This window comes from Apteryx rowi, unplaced genomic scaffold (assembly GCF_003343035.1).
Source record: "Apteryx rowi isolate R43461 unplaced genomic scaffold, aptRow1 scaffold_458, whole genome shotgun sequence".
Classification (NCBI taxonomy): domain Eukaryota; kingdom Metazoa; phylum Chordata; class Aves; order Apterygiformes; family Apterygidae; genus Apteryx; species Apteryx rowi.
Genome location: NW_020450714.1, coordinates 296,233 through 313,647, shown reverse-complemented (window position 1 = coordinate 313,647; position 17,415 = coordinate 296,233). Strand labels below are relative to the sequence as shown.

At 37.8% G+C, this 17,415-nt stretch overlaps 1 protein-coding gene across 6 annotated transcripts in view; it reads left to right on the top strand.

The window, feature by feature from the left end:
• The window catches only part of LPCAT1 (lysophosphatidylcholine acyltransferase 1), a 66,774-nt gene that overhangs the window by 12,724 nt on the left and 36,635 nt on the right, over window positions 1-17,415 (top strand). For 5 of the 6 annotated variants that reach the window (XM_026077565.1, XM_026077563.1, XM_026077560.1 and 2 more), the window contains exons 4-7: window positions 5,626-5,738; window positions 7,296-7,356; window positions 10,026-10,084; window positions 15,475-15,509. In XM_026077565.1, coding sequence (XP_025933350.1) covers window positions 5,626-5,738; window positions 7,296-7,356; window positions 10,026-10,084; window positions 15,475-15,509 — 268 coding nt within the window. The remainder of the gene's footprint in view (window positions 1-5,625; window positions 5,739-7,295; window positions 7,357-10,025; window positions 10,085-15,474; window positions 15,510-17,415) is intronic. The other variant, XM_026077562.1, reaches the window with a different exon arrangement.

The window sequence follows — 17,415 nt, the reverse complement described above, 5'->3', positions numbered from 1 at the left end:
GGGGGGAGATCCAAGGGGGATAACTCTTGCTCTGACAGAAGAGTTATGACCTCTTGAGTTAGTCATCAGTGGTGAAGAAGATGCCCACTTGATGCACACAGTGGTTTAACAAACTGAGGGGAGGAACTGCTTACCCAGGCATAAATGGATCACCACAAAATCAGTGTCTGGTGAGTAGAGAATGCCAGAATAGACTGGGCACATCACCAGGCTAATGAAGTAGGACATGTCTTTCTGCACAGTGGCTTTCCAGAGTTTTAGTAGGCTAAAGATTTGAAGTTCAGTTGACCCCTTTAGTATAGCTGTGGAGCTATACTAGGAAGCTATACAAGAAAAATACCACCTATGAATCTGTTGCACCTTACATTGGCTGAATAAGTAATGACCGGTTCATTCATCAGCACAGGTCCTTACTGCTTTGTTTACTGGACCACCACTTGGGGTCAGAACAAGCTCTGCTCAAATTCTAGATCCTTCCACTTGACTGCCTTATTTTTGTATGGTGAAATAGCCTGGTTAAAAGTYATTTTTCACAGCTGAATTGGTCAGTGCTAGGGCAGAAATATTTCCATATAAAGGAAAAGGGATTGTCAGTAAACATGACTTCTGTTGTTCTTTTTGTTTGTCTGTTAGTTCAGCTTTTGTGTTTGGGAGAGTCAGAGTTTTTTCTGTGACTTGAACTTTTTAAAATTAAACTTGAGCTGATATCTATGTTAAAGCAATGGCTATGCATCTGTAACCTCACCCTCTGAAAGAAGAGAGAAAGTTGGTACCTGTGAAATGGGTGGGGGGATATATTAGCTTAAGTCTATGAAGGAGGTAATTTGTAGATGGCAGAATACAGAAGACTATAGAAGAAGGGAGAATCGTAGCATGCTGTAGAAAATATCAGTTTAGTTGATGTCTTTTGACTCATAAGTAGAGTTATGAGGTTTTTGTTCAAGCTCCTCTTTCAAAGGTGCTTTGTAGGTCTTCCTTGAGGATCATGACTAACAGACAAGAAATAAGTAATTATGTGAGGGGAAAAAAACAAATCACTTCCCCATCAGCTCTGAAAAGTTGTGGAACCTAATCCCCCAGACTCCCCCCCAGTGATTCTTGGGGGGAAAGGGGGGTGTACTTTCCAAAGCACACAAGCAAGAGAACCATGGTTGAGCCTTAGGTCTTCAGTGAGGATCTCACAATTAAATACTCCTGGGATCCACCAACATCGTTCTCAAAATCCTTTCCACCTTACAGCAGGTTTTCTCGAGATCTCACAGGCTTCCTCTCTGTATACAGTGTAAACCAGCAGCTTACAACACCACTGAGGTCACCAGCTTGAAAGCCAGCATTCCACACTATGCTGGCATTGCAGCCTGCCTGGAGAATGCAAAGGAGCATTACAGTTCAGAGCAGTGGCTTGAAGTTATTGCCAAGCTTATCCATTTCATCCTTTCCTTAAAGATTCAGTTTCAAAAATCCAGTGTTTACTTCATGCTGTGGACACCCAGCCTTTGCAATACTTCAGACCTTTCAGGAGCTCTCTTGAAGAGATTTAGAACAGCTGTGCTGTCAAGTGTATGCTGTCATCTCTGTATTTTTAGGTTTGTTTCTATTATTTAGATTGAAATCCTGGACTCTTCCTGATTTCCACCATAAATTCAGTAGCAATTATCCTTTCTTTAAACTGCTGCTGGAATGTTAACCACCATCATTTGCCCTAAGCATCCTAGTTAACACCATTCATGATAAGTTAAAAACTACAGTATATGGGAAACCTGCAAACCAACATAGCTGCCTTCATTAAATAACCATTTAGAAGGGCAGCACAAAAGCTAAAACATACAGCTAAGCCCTGAGACAAGGGTGTTGCAGGCATGAGAGCAAACAGCACTCTCAGCAATATGAAAAGGGTCTTTATGCCTCAAGAAGTCCTTCATGGAAATAGATCACATTTTTTAAAAACCCACCCAAATATCACCTAAGAATTTACTTCAGTTAAAAAGCCTGTAGTCAGTTAAAACTAAACAGAACATTGATTGTATACCTCCCACTGCTGATCTCTCCTTGTCCTGTAGACTGTACATTTCCTGCCTTTCTCTTTGGAAATAGGGAGAACAACTTCCCCATTAACACTGCCTCTACATCACAAATACTTAACATCTTTTCTATCAGATGATCCAGCTGGTAAGTAATTAGTCAAACTCAAAGCAGTTGTTTTCAGCATGTATTTAGTCTTAGCGGTTGCTTCAGACTTGGTGAAAAAAGCTTGTTTTTTTGGATCATACTCCAAAAAAATATTACCCCTGTCTTTACAAATCTCATGTAGAAATAGCATGACTACAATAACACTACTGCCAGTAGTGCGAACAGTGTAACTCCAAGTGGAAAAGATCCTAATTTTGGATCCAGTGGCCTTCAGAAGACTTCTTGTAAGCCCTTTTCAGATTTCCCTTTTTTTTTTTCCTTTCCATTCCCCCACCCCCTGCCCAGTTTTCATATTAGGTGTTACTGCATTAGAAAAGGTGAGAGATCCAAACTTTGAGAGCATATCCATTTGAGTAAGGCAACTCTTAAAACGAAGCCCAAATCAGGGCTTTTTTTTTTTAACCTTTGTTAATCTTTGTTTCTTTGTAAGACCTAGATACAAAACACACAAGATGGCAACTCCATTCAGAAAGTGGTCCATATTTTTTCCCATGGTAGGAAAAATGAGGGAGTAAGGCCTGTAAATGGATATTCCACTGCAAGTTTACCTGTATTATATGGCCTGCCTCCGTGTTAACTGACAATAGAGCCAACTGTACTGAAGTCTAGGCTGTCATCTCAGCTTATCAGAGGAACGTGCATGGTGGGATTTTGGGGAGGGAGGCCGAATGAAAGCCTCATGTTCAGTATTCTCTAATCTTGCAGCAGATCTGTCAGCTCTGTTTGATGCTGTTTCTACAGGGATGATGTAAAAATGTCACTGCCTACTCAAAAATGCACGTGGAGGGGCACATTTTAGAGGAACAGTCTTTAGTGCTACACTATTTGCTTGTTGTATTCCCTGACTCCTTATACACTAGCTGCAATGCTGCCAGTACAGCTTTATCTGCAGTATGGTTGTAACTGTCAAACATATTTTAAATGGTTTGCAACAGTACTTTGTTATATCATGTGTTGAATATCACTTTAAGTCTTGATTTGAAACAAGGTTTCCTCACCCACATTTGCCTGGAAATAGAAATATGAAATACCATCTTATTTTCAGTTATCCTGAGGCAAGTTCATTGACACCGACTGTATGTACTCAGCTCATCAAGGAAGAACTTTATGGCTTAATGCATCAGCTGGTGCTTGAAGCAATTGCTTAGAAGTTATGGTTCTAAAATCAGTTGGAACTGCCACTCTGTAATGAAGGAAGGTATTACTGATTTCTTGCAAGCTCTGTCAGGTGGACTGTCTTGTGCTAGAGCAACCTTCCATCAGTTAGCTTATCTCTCACATCCTGCACCCCACCCTGCAAGGCTGCAGGGTTTATTGAATTACTGGCAGTACTGTTTAAAATGCAGACACCTGCCTAAGAAGGTGGAGTACAGCATTTGTCACCTATCTTCAGGACCTCTTGCAATGAGCTGAAACTGGGGATGAGAATGACTAGGTCAAGTAGGTTTGAGACTGCTAGAGAAAAAGCTGGAATAATGACACTGGCAAAGTCAGTTTTGTGAACTAAGAGATTGTCCATCACCACTCACTAGACTTCATAATATAATTCATAATTTAAGGATGCTTTTAATGAGGTGAGAGAAGGTAGGCAAGGACCTCTTTCAGTATCTCTCGAGTACTTGAGCTGTGGTCTTTGCTACCTGGTTACAACCTCTGTTGGACAGTTGAGAAACTGATGAGCAGTGAAAATGAAGATTATGTTCTGCTTATTAAGCATATTGCACTATTTTGCTAGATTCCTTTGGTTGCTCAATGTGCCAGCTGTCTGAAGCTGTTTTAATGCATACTGCTTTTGGCTCCTGTCCTGAGTTTGCTCTAATTCTGCCTATTCCTTGCCTCATGTACTACCTTATAGTACTGATTCCAGGCTTCCTTATGTTTTGACTTGACTTCTGACCACAGAAAATACATACGTTTAATTTCCTTTGCATTTTTACTGCTTGTCCTCTGTTGATTTCCCCCACGCCCCTCCTTCCCATAGCAGTAACTGCAGCTGGCCCATGATGACCTTTGATATTCTCCTAGCAAGCAGTGTTCTGTAGTTATTGTCCAAGAGCAGGTATGTAGGGAGAAGTACAAGAACATGGTATGGTAACTTCTCTTATGTACTGTCCCCTACACTTCAGCAACCTGTGGGGTGAAAGTAGTATTTCAGAGGTATCACTAGCCAGTTATTTTGGAACTTGCTGCAGAGTGCGGGGGGATTAGTTTCACAGGATCTGTGCAAGGATTTCAGTGAGTGCTGGAAGCTGCACTTGGTACCACCAGAGCCAGCATCTTTTGCTAAGTACAGGACTGTTACTCCATACACCCTGTTTTTTTTTTCCTTTCTCACTTTAAGCACTGCCTGATCCGTTAATGTAGCAAGTGTATCCTTTGCAAAATTGTATGCATTGTACAGCTAACATCAGTGAAATTATTCCACAGTAGTTGGAAATATGGAAACTGTTTTGTATTGCTATTTTAGGCAAATAAAACAGCTAACAATTTTGTGACTCCTAAACTTTAGAAAAGGATGACTAGACAGAAAACTAATGAAAAAGTATTTAAAGACCATCTGCTGAAATTAAAGCATGAAACTTGAAAAGGTCTATTTGGCAGATGCTTGTCAGATAGTGCTCTTTGACATTCCAAAAGAGTTGGATATGCTATTTAAAATTTTATTTCTAAATGACCCTCAGTGTTTTTGAAACAGACATGTATGGAAAGGGTACTGTTGGTTCATTTCTGACTCTTGAGCTCACTCTCATTTTGTCTGGCTATGTATAAAAGAGTTTGCCACTGAATCGGGAAGAGAATGCCTGAGATCTGATTAATCTAGTATGAGGAAGTCACAAACAGGTGACAGCTTAGCAAATTTGCTTGCTTTTCCTTTTGATAGTGCTGATTCCCCAGAAAAGATAACATAATCTGTGTATGGAATGTTTCTGATAGCTTAGCCTCACTGCAGGTATGCTGCCACAGCTGTCAGAAGAGGCAAAAGCTCTAGAAGACAGTGGCAGTTCCAGAACCACAGGTTATCTTTTGGAAGCACTTGCAAATGGAGGTTCCTGCTAACTTTGTTTAGAGGGCTTTTCCTGTAGATTTTGTCATAGGAGGAAATTGCCTGTAGTCAGCCCCAGCTGCTTTGTTGCAGAAAACTATACATAATATGTACAGGCATGTTTTAAGGTGTATGTGTGTTATATGTGTATTGGTCTATAAAAATTGAACTTGTACAAAGTGCCAAAATTGTGAAAACAGTTTTCCTTTGCAGGAATCCATAACAATAGTTCAATAAAGCTGGAATAATTCAGCTAAAAACTTAAGTTTGTAGTGTAATCTAGTAAAGCAGTTTCTTATGTTTACTAAAATTTTTGTCCAGAGGAATACTGTGATAAAATGCTAATCAAGGGGGGGGAAAATTAGGGTTTTTCTCTCTCTCTTCCTCTTCAGCTCTAATCAAATACATCCGTCCAGTGTTTGTATCTCGGTCAGACCAGGATTCTCGCAGGAAAACGGTTGAGGAGATAAAGAGACGTGCTCAGTCTGATGGTAAATGGCCACAGGTACTGTATGCTGCTACAGTGCGACAGATGATATTTGACATTTGCTGGCTTTAGATATGCAGTTTAATCTGTTTTCCTGTAGGATGCTTTAGATGGTTTATGGGGGTTTGGGTCACTTCCCCTTGCCCCCTAAAATATACAGTGCAAGTAATTTATCTGCACAAAACATCTCTAACACCAGCTGTTTATTGCAGTGTGTTGCAAAGGTGGGTATGGATAAGTACATGGAAGAGTTCTGTTAAGTGTTATTAGATGAACAAACTACATCATTTTTAGGAAATACTCTAAGAAGAAAATAATCAGAGGCTTAGTAGAATACCTGGGGAAGTATGTGTTCTTGCCCTTATTGAGGTTTTGGCTTATTGCCATTGTCAGAGATAGGATACTAGGCGAGATAGACCCAAGCAATTCATGTGTTCCAATAAGTGTAGTATGCTTCTGCTGGAACAGGTGTTGAAAACACTTCTGAAATAAGCACCTCCGATTTTTTTTTTTTTTTTAAACCTGAAATGTGACTACTTAGAATGCACCTTGGGAGAAAGTAGTGGGAAGAAAGGAATGACTACCTCAGAGTCTGAATTTTCTATAAATATGTGATTATTTTGAAAACTTGAAGCACTCTTCTTGGGAATTTTTATTAGATTAAGATATAGCATTGCTGTGTCTCCTGACTTTGTTCTTACTATAAAGGTTATGTCCACCTACTGGACTACAGAACTGTTATGAACAGTTTGGCAGAAAGGTGATATGTAGCTTTCATATCATGACTTCCATCAATAGATTTCAAAGAGCTTTAAAAGTAAATATTCCCATTTATAGATGAAGAAACTGAGTTTCAGAGCTGAAGTGACTTCCCAGAAAATATCTAGGAAGCCAGTATCAGAGTGGGCAAGAAAACTAATATTTTTAATTCCAGACCATTGCTTTGTCCCCTCCTAATATGTATTTATTTCCTTTGAACGTAATATTCTGCAACTAACCAAACTTTCAGCAGTTCTTGGGTTTTGCTGGCCAAAAGTTTTTTTTTGCAGTCTAATCTCTTCCTCTGAAGTTGGTTCAACTTGAGGATTTTTTTCCATATTAGAATTCTGCTTAGATATTTGCAGCCTCTATCATTCTGATATCTGTGCATGTGCCAAGTACTAAATGCAGAAATAAAACAACAATCTTCCTTTTCTTAGCTGTAAGTAGATAACTTGGGAGGAGGAATTTTGTTTTGGTACAGAGCAAAAAATGAGATTTTTACCAGCATCAAAACTTTCTGTGAAAATTCTCTTGTACTTGCAAGTTTTTCTGGTCCCTGTCAGTGTTCTGGTAGATTAGAATTGTTATCAGAGGTCAAGAAAGAAGCAAATTCCCATATGAGGAAAAATATTTTGACTAGTTAGACAGAACTTTGCTAGACTTCTTTGTTGAGGACTATATTTTAACTTGGCTGTTTTTCCCGGAAAACTTTTACTGTAATCTGCTAACATTATCTTTGAAAAGATGTTTTTATTAATAAATCCACATGAATTATTTATATTTCTTAAAAGTAAACTTTTTTTTTACTTCAAGATAATGATATTCCCAGAGGGCACTTGCACAAACCGATCCTGTCTAATTACATTCAAGCCTGGTAGGTATGATGCTCATTTCTCTGTTCTCTACAGAATGTTCTTATATCTTCAGTTTTTAAAATACCACTTGCACTGTAATTTGCTTGCTGTTGCAGAAGTTGAGTTAAAAAATCTTGGCAGTAGGGCAGGATTGGAGCAGAATTCTTCTGATGCTGCAAAAGGAATGTAGTTCCACTATTATGCAAAACTTTGGTTCAGATAATTCAGATTTTTTTTTCCCCCCCTTGGCTTCCAAGATTCATATGAGCTACAGGACTAATGTTTGTCATACTGATTTTCTCCCCTGCCCCCCCCCCTTTCCTATTTTGGGGTCAGTCTTGGAACATTTATGTATAGTGTATAGCTTAAGGTTTTGGTGTGTTTCTGTTTGAGACTGCTGCAACATTTGCTTCTGGGTAGTCTCTGGTTGATTCCTGTCTTCTGAATTAGACATAAGCTATACACTCTTCTGATGAGTTACATTCTAGTGAAGATGGTATGGGAATCTTTAGCTGGTATAGCTCTGTCTATTGCAGAGGCTGTCTTTTTAGATATTTGATATTTTATATTAAATGTCCACCTTCTAAGCTGTTTTTAGTTAGTAGTGCTGTTTTTACTTATCAAATGAGTATAAGGTGAACTGGGCATTTTTGCCCATGTAAACTGCATAATAGGGAGTAAGCTTTATAGTAGGGAGGATTGTTAATTTTGCAGCGTACCACCAATATTTGATATAAACTGACCTCTGTGATGTAGGTAGGGAGATGGTAAGTGAGCAGGCTGCAGTGAGAGTCAGTTCTGAAATTGCTTTTGACTCTTCCCAGGTTTCTGCCTAGCTCATTGTGTTCTGGTCTTACTGTGTGTCTTATATTTTATGTTGCTTGCAACTTGCATCTCCCTATTGGGATTTCATGCAATGAGTCAACATTGTGGTTCCTTGCTTGGAATCTTCCTTGTGGTTCATTTGGCTGAAGGAATCTCTGTATAGTGTCCTGAACAAACATTCAAAAAGTCTTTCCTTGTCCTGTGTCAACTCTTACCTTTCTGGATGAGTGAATGATGGTTAGGAGAACATCCACTTCTGTCATTCTTTATTCTCTTTCCACCTGAATCCTGGACATGCTTTGTAAACCAGCCTGAATTCTTCATTAAAGTCCTGGTTTCCTGCTCTCCCTCTGTTTCATAGACATTCCAGCCACCAGATGCCATATACTTTCTACCTCAAGTACCCAGCGTGCCTCTATCTTTTACTTCTCTGGTCTAGTCCATGCTGCTGTTTGCCTCTTGACAGTCTCACTTTTCCTGCTGGAACCTGCTTCTGTATCCGTCCAGTCTCCCAGAAATCCTTTACCTCAAAATTCCTCACTTGTGTCAAAGGACTTTAGGTCCCTATTTGAGTAATTGCTTTCAGAATGCCTTTCCCCACTCTGCTCATGTGGCCTGCATTCCTTGTTCTTGTTGTACAGTTTTCCCTTTCTGTGTTCATGCAAGCTAGTTGTACAGGGCAAACTATTTAGTTTGGTATAAATGGTGCTGTTGTCATTTACCATTCAGTCAGATTTTGTCATCTTTGGACTCTTTCAGAAGTTGCTTAGGCCATTTTTCTTGGAGACTGAACAGAAAATGCCACTGGGCCAAGAACCAAATCTCTGCAGGATCTGTCAGACAAACTTCATTTAAAGATGTTTACACCCTGTTAACAGTTATTCTTTTTACATCTTTGCAATTACTTGTTTCATAAAGCAAATGTAATGCTGAGCGTACAATATACCTATATCATTCAGTTTTAAATTTTAATAGGAATATTATGCAGTGTTTAGTAAATAGCTTTACTCATAATGTTTTATATGGCCATTTTTATTAACCAAACTTTTGTTTCTATGAGAAAAAGATGTGTTCAGAGAAATGTTGAGCAAGATAGTTATCATGCATACCAAATCCTTGTGCTAAAACCAAAAAAAGATTAGCAAATGACATCTATAGATCTTATGCTACCTATTTATTAAAGCCATAATTTTCATATAAAAGGAAGTAATGCTTCTGTACCATAGCTCTAGTCCAATGCATTTTAACTACTAGATTTTCCATAACTGAGAATAAACAAGCAAGCCCTTTGGAGAGGAAGTAAGGTGCAAAAAGAGAAAAGAAGTTAAATTCATACCATTACTTCAAAGATGTTGCATTAAATCAGTGTTGCTCAGCTAAATATAGAGAACTTCTTTTGCAGAAGAAAACTTTGGTTCTTCACCAAAAAACTGTTGACCACTGGCAACGTATTGACTTGACTGTCTTGCATGTGCTCATATTTCTTTCTTTCAATAATCATTTGATAATCAGTTTAATAATATTGAATTGAATAATTCAGTTGAATTTGGTACTGGAATTTGACTTGTGTTCATGATAGCTTGTGTAAGTGGTAGAGGATAATTTAGAGAATGTAAATGAGCATTCTTAGTTATTTATCTTCTGAAAAGGTGGGTGTATGTTGTCACTCTCCAGTACTTGTTTTTCTTCTTTTTTTTTTTTTCTCGATTACTTTTGAGACTACTTTCAGGTCTTATTCTTTCACTATCAACAGTAATTCATGTTCATACCAAACCATTATTGGCATAATCTTTTCCTTATTGCATTAAATTCTTCTGTACCAAAATGTGCTATAAAGTAATGACAAGTCATATGTGCCTTCTAGGAGCATTTATCCCAGGAGTTCCTGTACAGCCAGTGGTTTTACGTTATCCAAACAAACTGGTAAGTTCAGCTTGTTTCATAATTAATAATATGGGCTATTTAACATTTGTAATCAGAATGCATTTTCTTCCACATTCATTTCTGTAACCTTTTAGGTTAGATTCTTAGGTTTAGAAATTTAGAAAGCATTGAAAACTGCTTTTTGACTGAGTATGCATTCCTTAAGCCTCTAGCAGTATAAACAGACTTAAATTGAGCAGTTTAGATACTTCTGCTCTTTTTAAGTTTCTCTTTCAAAACAATGCTCTGAAAGTTATTCAGGTTGTTACAAGAAGTATTGTACATTTGCTGAGCATAAATAACAAGACAGAAATGTCAAATTCTTTCTTGGATCTGTGTTCAGAAGTGCTCTTTGTTACCAGGCTGCGTGCTGCAGAGCTTTTCTTACCATCATTTATTGCTGGAAGATGCTGCTGCAGCTGCCACCTGCTGAGATTAGTCACAAAATTACAAAATTTCAATAATGACAAAATTATTGGGGAGCTCATCATTTTATAAGGTCTCATTGGCCTTGTTTTGCATTCGCTGTGCATTTGGGTGAGGAACGCTAGATGCTAGCTACTTTGAAATAGTCCTTCAATATAAATCAGGTTACGGTAAAATGCAAATTAAAGTGTTTATTTACAATATTTAAATTAGACAATTGTTACAAATACTTGTAAAGATATGAGCAAAGCTCACCTCATCTACTTCAAGATCAGGCCTACAGGAAAGCAGAGAAGAGGGATTTTTTTGTTTAGCTGACCTGCTGTAGATGCTCTTTTGTCCTATTGCAGCAAGAATCCTGTCTTTCTGCATTTATCAATTAGAAGAAGATGCTCCCTAAGGAACTGTGCTGGCTTTTATAGTCGAACTGTTTTTCTTGTTTTTGTTTTATTTTTGAGGCCTCTGGGGATTACTTTCAGGTTCAGTCTGTCCCCCTTACTGAAATTTAAGTCATTTGGGGGAAGGTGGGAGGACTGTCAAAACTGAAATATGGACTGCCTTGCCTTTTTGGTGATGCACATTGCATCAGAAGATCACGGTCTCTCTCCTCGACTGGCCTGTTTACCACCCCTTGATGTTAGAAAGAGTGCAGTTTCCTCTTTGTGCCTGAGTGCTTATGTTTTAAAGTGTTTCCATCCATTGATCTTTCTGTCAATTGATTTAAACATATGCTTGATAAAAATTTCTAAACAAAGTTAATAGGCGAGGCCTACCACTGGCTCTTGATTGAGACCAAGTGTGATGGCAATCAACTAGTTTGCGGTAACAGCCCTCAAAATTATCCTTGAGGATACTGTAACAAGTATTGCAGCCGCTGTTATGTTTGCATAGTGTTATTAAGTCTTATAGCAGATTGTCAGTGGTGGGTTTTTTTTAATACATAAATTGTTTTATCTTCAGGAAAATGGATCCTTTTCTAAATATGTTTTTAACCTTTTTTGACATGCCAGTTTAAAGTGCAAGTTCACATATACGTCACATCATACTTAATATTAACTAAGAGTAACAAGGTATATTACACTTATAATAATATCAAACCATACAAAGCTATCAAACATTAACTTTGCAGGTATCTTCAAAAATATATTAATATATTTTCATACTGAAATGTTCTTATTGCCTATAGTGTATAATATGCAGCGTTTGTAAACTGATATTAAATGTTCCTAGCACTCTATTAACAGAAACCATGTGTTTTACATGGAAGTCATTTATAAACTTTATATGAGCTTCATAAACTTTTTTACATTTTTGCAGAATGTCTTAAAAGAAACTATAAGTGTTTATATAGATGTCCAACAGAGATGACCTGAATGTATGTAACTGGTAGGATAATCATTCTCACTGCTTATAATTACCATAAAAGACTTCTATGTTTTCAGTGCCTTGATGAGTCACTTAACTCCTAAGAATTTCTTCTACTGACACTAATGAGAAAGGAAAATAAAATAATTGCTATTCATATATGACTTCATATTAGCTCAGGGTCTGCAGAAGAGATCTAGCAATGTTAGAGTGAGGTGGGGAAGGCGGGACTTGATATGATATATGGAGGTTAGATTTGGGTTGGTTAGCATGCATTTAAGAGGTGGTAAGAGGAAAGGAGTGGGGAGAGAATGTTGTCTTTCATAGCCCAAGACTGCATTTCTAGCAAATCTTTTTTTTTCTCTCTATCTTCCTGTCTACCAGTGTATATTCTAATTTTAGGTTTAGAAACAGATGTTCTCCTGAAGATCTTCTCTTAACCAATGAACATCACATTACACATCATGTGCAATCACTCCACTGCTTTCAGCTTGAACTAACTGCTCTGTCCTACCTTCAGAGCTCTGACTTCCAAAATAGAGATGAGAATGATCTTGGGTGTATGTGCACCTGACTGTTTTGGGAGGCTTCTGGAGATTAGAGCCTGGGGTGAAAGTAGTAGTTGTGTGCACTCTTACGCGCTTGTTTCCTTGTACTCTCTACGTTCAAGAGCAAGGTAAAGGTTTTGCAGTTGGATGCTGGACAGCTGTTATCCCTGTTCCGTATAGGGGAAATGCTCTAATATATGGGGTCATTAGGTTGTACAGCCGTTCATTGTTTCACTCGGTTCCTTCATTGTGCACATAGTTTTTCCTTTGTCTGAATATTCTGTCAGTATACTAGTATTTAAGGAAGGTTATAATCCTGTCTAAATATTACGGATCCTCTTTAAAAGTATTTTGATATCTAAGCGTCCTCAACAGTTAACTGCATTATTTGATGTGAGGTTTGAAAGCATCTGTTCTGGTTCAGCCTTGGAGTATTAAGGGTTGACTGATTGTGTTTTTACATGCTGATTCTCATTCTGCTGCAACTTTGGCTTTATGTTTGAAGCTTGGTGTGATTCTCAGTATCTTCTTGCTTCAAATACAAATTGTGTAGAAGTTCCGTATCAAAGGATTTACTATCTAGATACAAAAGTTTGATAGCGTTGTAAGTATGCTTTGAAAGTAAGTGATGTCCATGAGCGTAAGCTGGCAACTGTGATAAATGTAAAAGGCATCTAAAGTAGATACAGAGAATACCACTCTCCAGCTTCTTCTTGCTCTTTTTATCATGAAAATATTGGACACATTAGTGGGAGCCTACTACAAAATATTTCTGCCCCCTGCAGGACAGAATCTTGTTTTCCACAACCTAGCATTTATTCTTCATCCATGCTATGTTCTGATGATCCAGGTGAGAAAGAACATGTATGCCTACTGTGACATTAGAGTTGGGAGTTTCTCACAGGGTTGTTATGTGGCATAGTTGAGTTCCTGGTATCAGAGAAGTCATGCCAGCTGGCCAGCATGATGGCTGGGATTCTGAAAACATATTCTTCACTGTTCAGTGGTCCGTTGCCCTAGCAAGGTACTTCTGTAGTGCTAACCCTGCTTTTTTTCCGCCCCCTCTGTCTCCTCCTGTGCTGTTGCAATTTAGGGAGCTGATTGAGTTGGATATGTGTAGCACTGTGCAGTTGTTCTATATGGCAGATGTGGTTTCTGATTAGAGAGATTTTAGGCTATCTTATGCTCCACAGTCTGGGTTTGTGAATGAAAATTACTTGTAGGAAAAAAACAAAGCACCTGATGTGTGTAGTTGTAATATCATCAGGATAACAAAATTGTCAAAAGCAGCTTATTTGACAGTAAAACCATAGGCATTTATTTGGGTTCTACAAGACCACTAGATGAAGAAAGCTATTTTCATGCACCAGTGGTGATTGTTGGAGATGAAAGCCCTTTGTTTTATGATATTTTGTTTCATTTAAAATAAAGTCAAAATTTAAAATTTTAAAAGTCAAAATTTAAATTTTCAGTAGTTCTTCATAATATATTGACCTTATTCCAAGATGTTGTTCTACCGCATTAATCATTTGCACTTTTTATGGATGCGTTGCTTTCATTTTACTTGTGACAGTCTTCTGCTCTAAGAGGTAATTAAAATGTGAGTTAAACCTCAGTTTCAAGATCTTGGCACATGCGATCACCTGAACTCTGTAAAATGGTTTTGGATGGTAGCATGGAACTAAATGAGAAAATTTCTAGTAGGCTGACAGAAATATCTCTCTGATCTACTCTTTCAGAAAGCTGAATTTCATGAGTCCTCTTGTTGTATTTCCATTAATGATTTTTACACTTTTTTTTCCAGTTGATCAGAACAACAGCTTGGAATTCATTTTGTGTTTTTTGCTTTCTTGCCTCTATGTACAAATCTAGTTTTCTCCTAAGTATTACAGGGTGTTTTGTTTTTAATAAACACTGTTTCTTAATCTTACAGTTAAAAATGTGATGGCCTGTACTGTCATCTTCATTCTTGTCACTTATTTACTCTTTTCCAGATCTCTCTTTTGCTGATGACCTCATATTCACATCTTTCATAGCTACCTGTTTGCCCTCTCTTAGTGTTTCACACACATGTAACTTTTTTGACAGTTCATAAAAAGCATTATCACAGTCTCTTTCCAGATCCTTTTACTGCAGTAGAAATTTATCTAGACTTCAGGAGTGGTTGACAGGAACTTTAATTTCTGTGTAGCAGAATGGAGAATAAAACCCATGCCAGGCATCCCCCACTCAGCTTGTTCAATTCTCTTGTCTGAGCAGGTTCATAATTCCGGATTACACCAAACATTCCTACAGGGCTTTTGGATTTGGGATTGTAGACCTGTTCATCTTAGCTATCCAAAAGTGCTGCTGGTCTTGCTTGAGAGCAGTTTGGTGGTTTTAGTAATACTAACCTTATAATGTATCTTAGTAATAATGTATCTAGTAATAATAATCTTATAATGTACCTTTGACTCTTGGATCAGGCAGATGAATGCATGCCTTCTGTGAGAAAAGGGAATTGGAGAAATATTGTTTGAGGTAAGACAGATAAAGTCTTACTGGCCCCACTGACCCCTGTCAGTAGGGAGGACTTCCTTGGCATTGTCTCTACGGGTCCCAAATACTTCAGAAGTGTCTCAGAGTGTTCATATCTGTTGTTGGGAGGTCCAGGGGACCAAGGTCCAAGGGTTAGAGACACTAAGAAATGTCGTGTGCAGCTGGTTGAGTTAGAGAGTATGCATGGACTATACACCTGGAAGAATGTTGGTTTATGGTAAATAACTTTATTTTCCAAAATTAACAGCATTTGAGAAATCCTTGGATCTTTGTGTTCTATGACTATAGATATTTTGTGATCAAGACCTGGATTACTGGGTATTTCCTAGCTTCGTAAAAGGTAGGCTGATTCCTATTGTAATTGGTTTACTCTTAATAGGACTAAGAACTTCTGCAAATAGGGAGTCAAAGTTTCCATGAAGACATCATACTTGTAGGTCATCATACCATCTATAATGTAACAAAAGTTTAAAGTACAATAATTAATTGCAGCTGTTACGCTTCTCTTTTTAGGACACGATCACATGGACGTGGCAAGGGCCAGGAGCGTAAGTGGTCTTTATTTTGTTTACATCATGATTACTTTCCTTAAATAGTTTTATTTACATGAACTTGTACAAGTACAAAGTCAAGCAGGAATTACTGGCTATTGGACTATTACTTGGGATTAATTTGTGTCTTTCATCCCTGAGTATGATGATATTCAGTTAGAGGAGTCCAGATATAAACAGGGTGTACTTTTGCTACTATAATTTTGATGTTTTGTGGAATGGATTTTAGTTTTTATTTATTTGTTGAGCCAGGTACCTGAAGTAAGACAAGTTGCTTCTGCTCTGTGCCTGCATATCGATTTGGTATGTCCATATAAAATTTGCAGAGACAGTCATTCCAACAAGGGAGTTTGGAAGTACTCTTTCAGTATATTGCCCATTGTAACTTTGATTTATTTCAAATTAAATGTTATTATGGAGGTACCTTAAATATATTTAGCAGATTTGTGTAATGTAAATTATAAAATGTAGCTGTTGTTTAAAAAACATCATTTTCTGGCACTATTTCCACATTTGGGCTGGAGTCAAAGTTCTAAAATTTCTAGATGAAGATCAAAACAAGAAATTTTGAAACCCAGATAAAGGGGAGGTGAATTCCATGGTTAATAGTTTCCCATCAGCTGCCCCTTTGGGAACTGTTGTTTTGAATGTCCTGCTTGAGATCCTATATTTTAGTAGTAACAAGAGAGCCATTTGGATTGGCCAGGATACAAGTAATTTACAGTTTTGTTCATTGAAATGGACTAGGGATCAAGTTTGATTAAGGACACATCTAAATGGGGGTGCTTGGAAATCGCTGGTCACTTTTAAGGGTGCACCTTTCAATTAAATGATTACATTGGGAGTAGCTGAATCCATGAGTGTCTAAACTAAGCAAATGCTGCTGTATTCACGGAATGCAAGGATTTCTGGTCTCTCCCTGTGAGTTGCTCTGCCTTGTGCTGGCCCTGCAACTCCTCTAGCAAACTAACTTGGCCAGAAGGGAAAAAGGTAAGTAGTTCTCTTCTGGCTTAGTGTCTTCCCTGAGGTGTCAGGAACACATAGGAGGAGGAGAAAGAGGGAGAGAACTTGTAGGAGTGTTGACTCAGATCACCTTAACATGTTCTAAACAGTAACCTCATTTAGAACTGCTGACTGCTACTAACCATTGAAGTTAAATGAAAGCTGAATCAAATTCTGAAGCAGCATATGATGTTATGCAAATTTACTTGGCCAATTTAAATTACAGCTTTTACTTAATTAGGATTAATCCTCCTGAGTGACCTAAAATGTATTTCTGATATCCTAGTAGAAAATACTGTTAAGACTCCCACAGTCTTCAGTTTTTGAGCAAACATCTCTCTTCCTCTCTCATAATGTTGACCAAAACTTAATCTGGTAATGTTGTTGTATACAGGATTATTCTGTATACAGAAGATTTATAGGCTACCTCAACTTTGAATAGACAGTTAAATAGAGTGAAAATTTGTCACGTGCAAAGTATACAATTTCTGGAAAGTAATGTTTTACTTGTTTGGCAGTACTCACAGCAAATCAATTGACTTGCTTTGAAAACAAAGACTCTTTGGCTATGGCATACAACTTAAATTTTCTCTATATCAGATTTAAGTTAGATACCGCTTCTATCTTTTTTTAATTAATATTTATGATTTAAGGTTAGCGTATTAAGAACAAGGTTGTGGGGGGCAGTGTGTGTGTGTCTGGCAGATACCTTCAGGATTAGAGAGGTGATGGGGAGCAAGTGTATTTGTAACTTATTGGGGTTTTATGTTCTTGGAAGAGGATGTACAAGATAGATCTTCACATTTTCTGTCAGTGACTTAAACATAAAATCACTAATTTTGTGGTTATTGTTGCTCCTTGTCTTTGTTTTAATGTATTAGAAATTCAGCGGGAAAGAAGG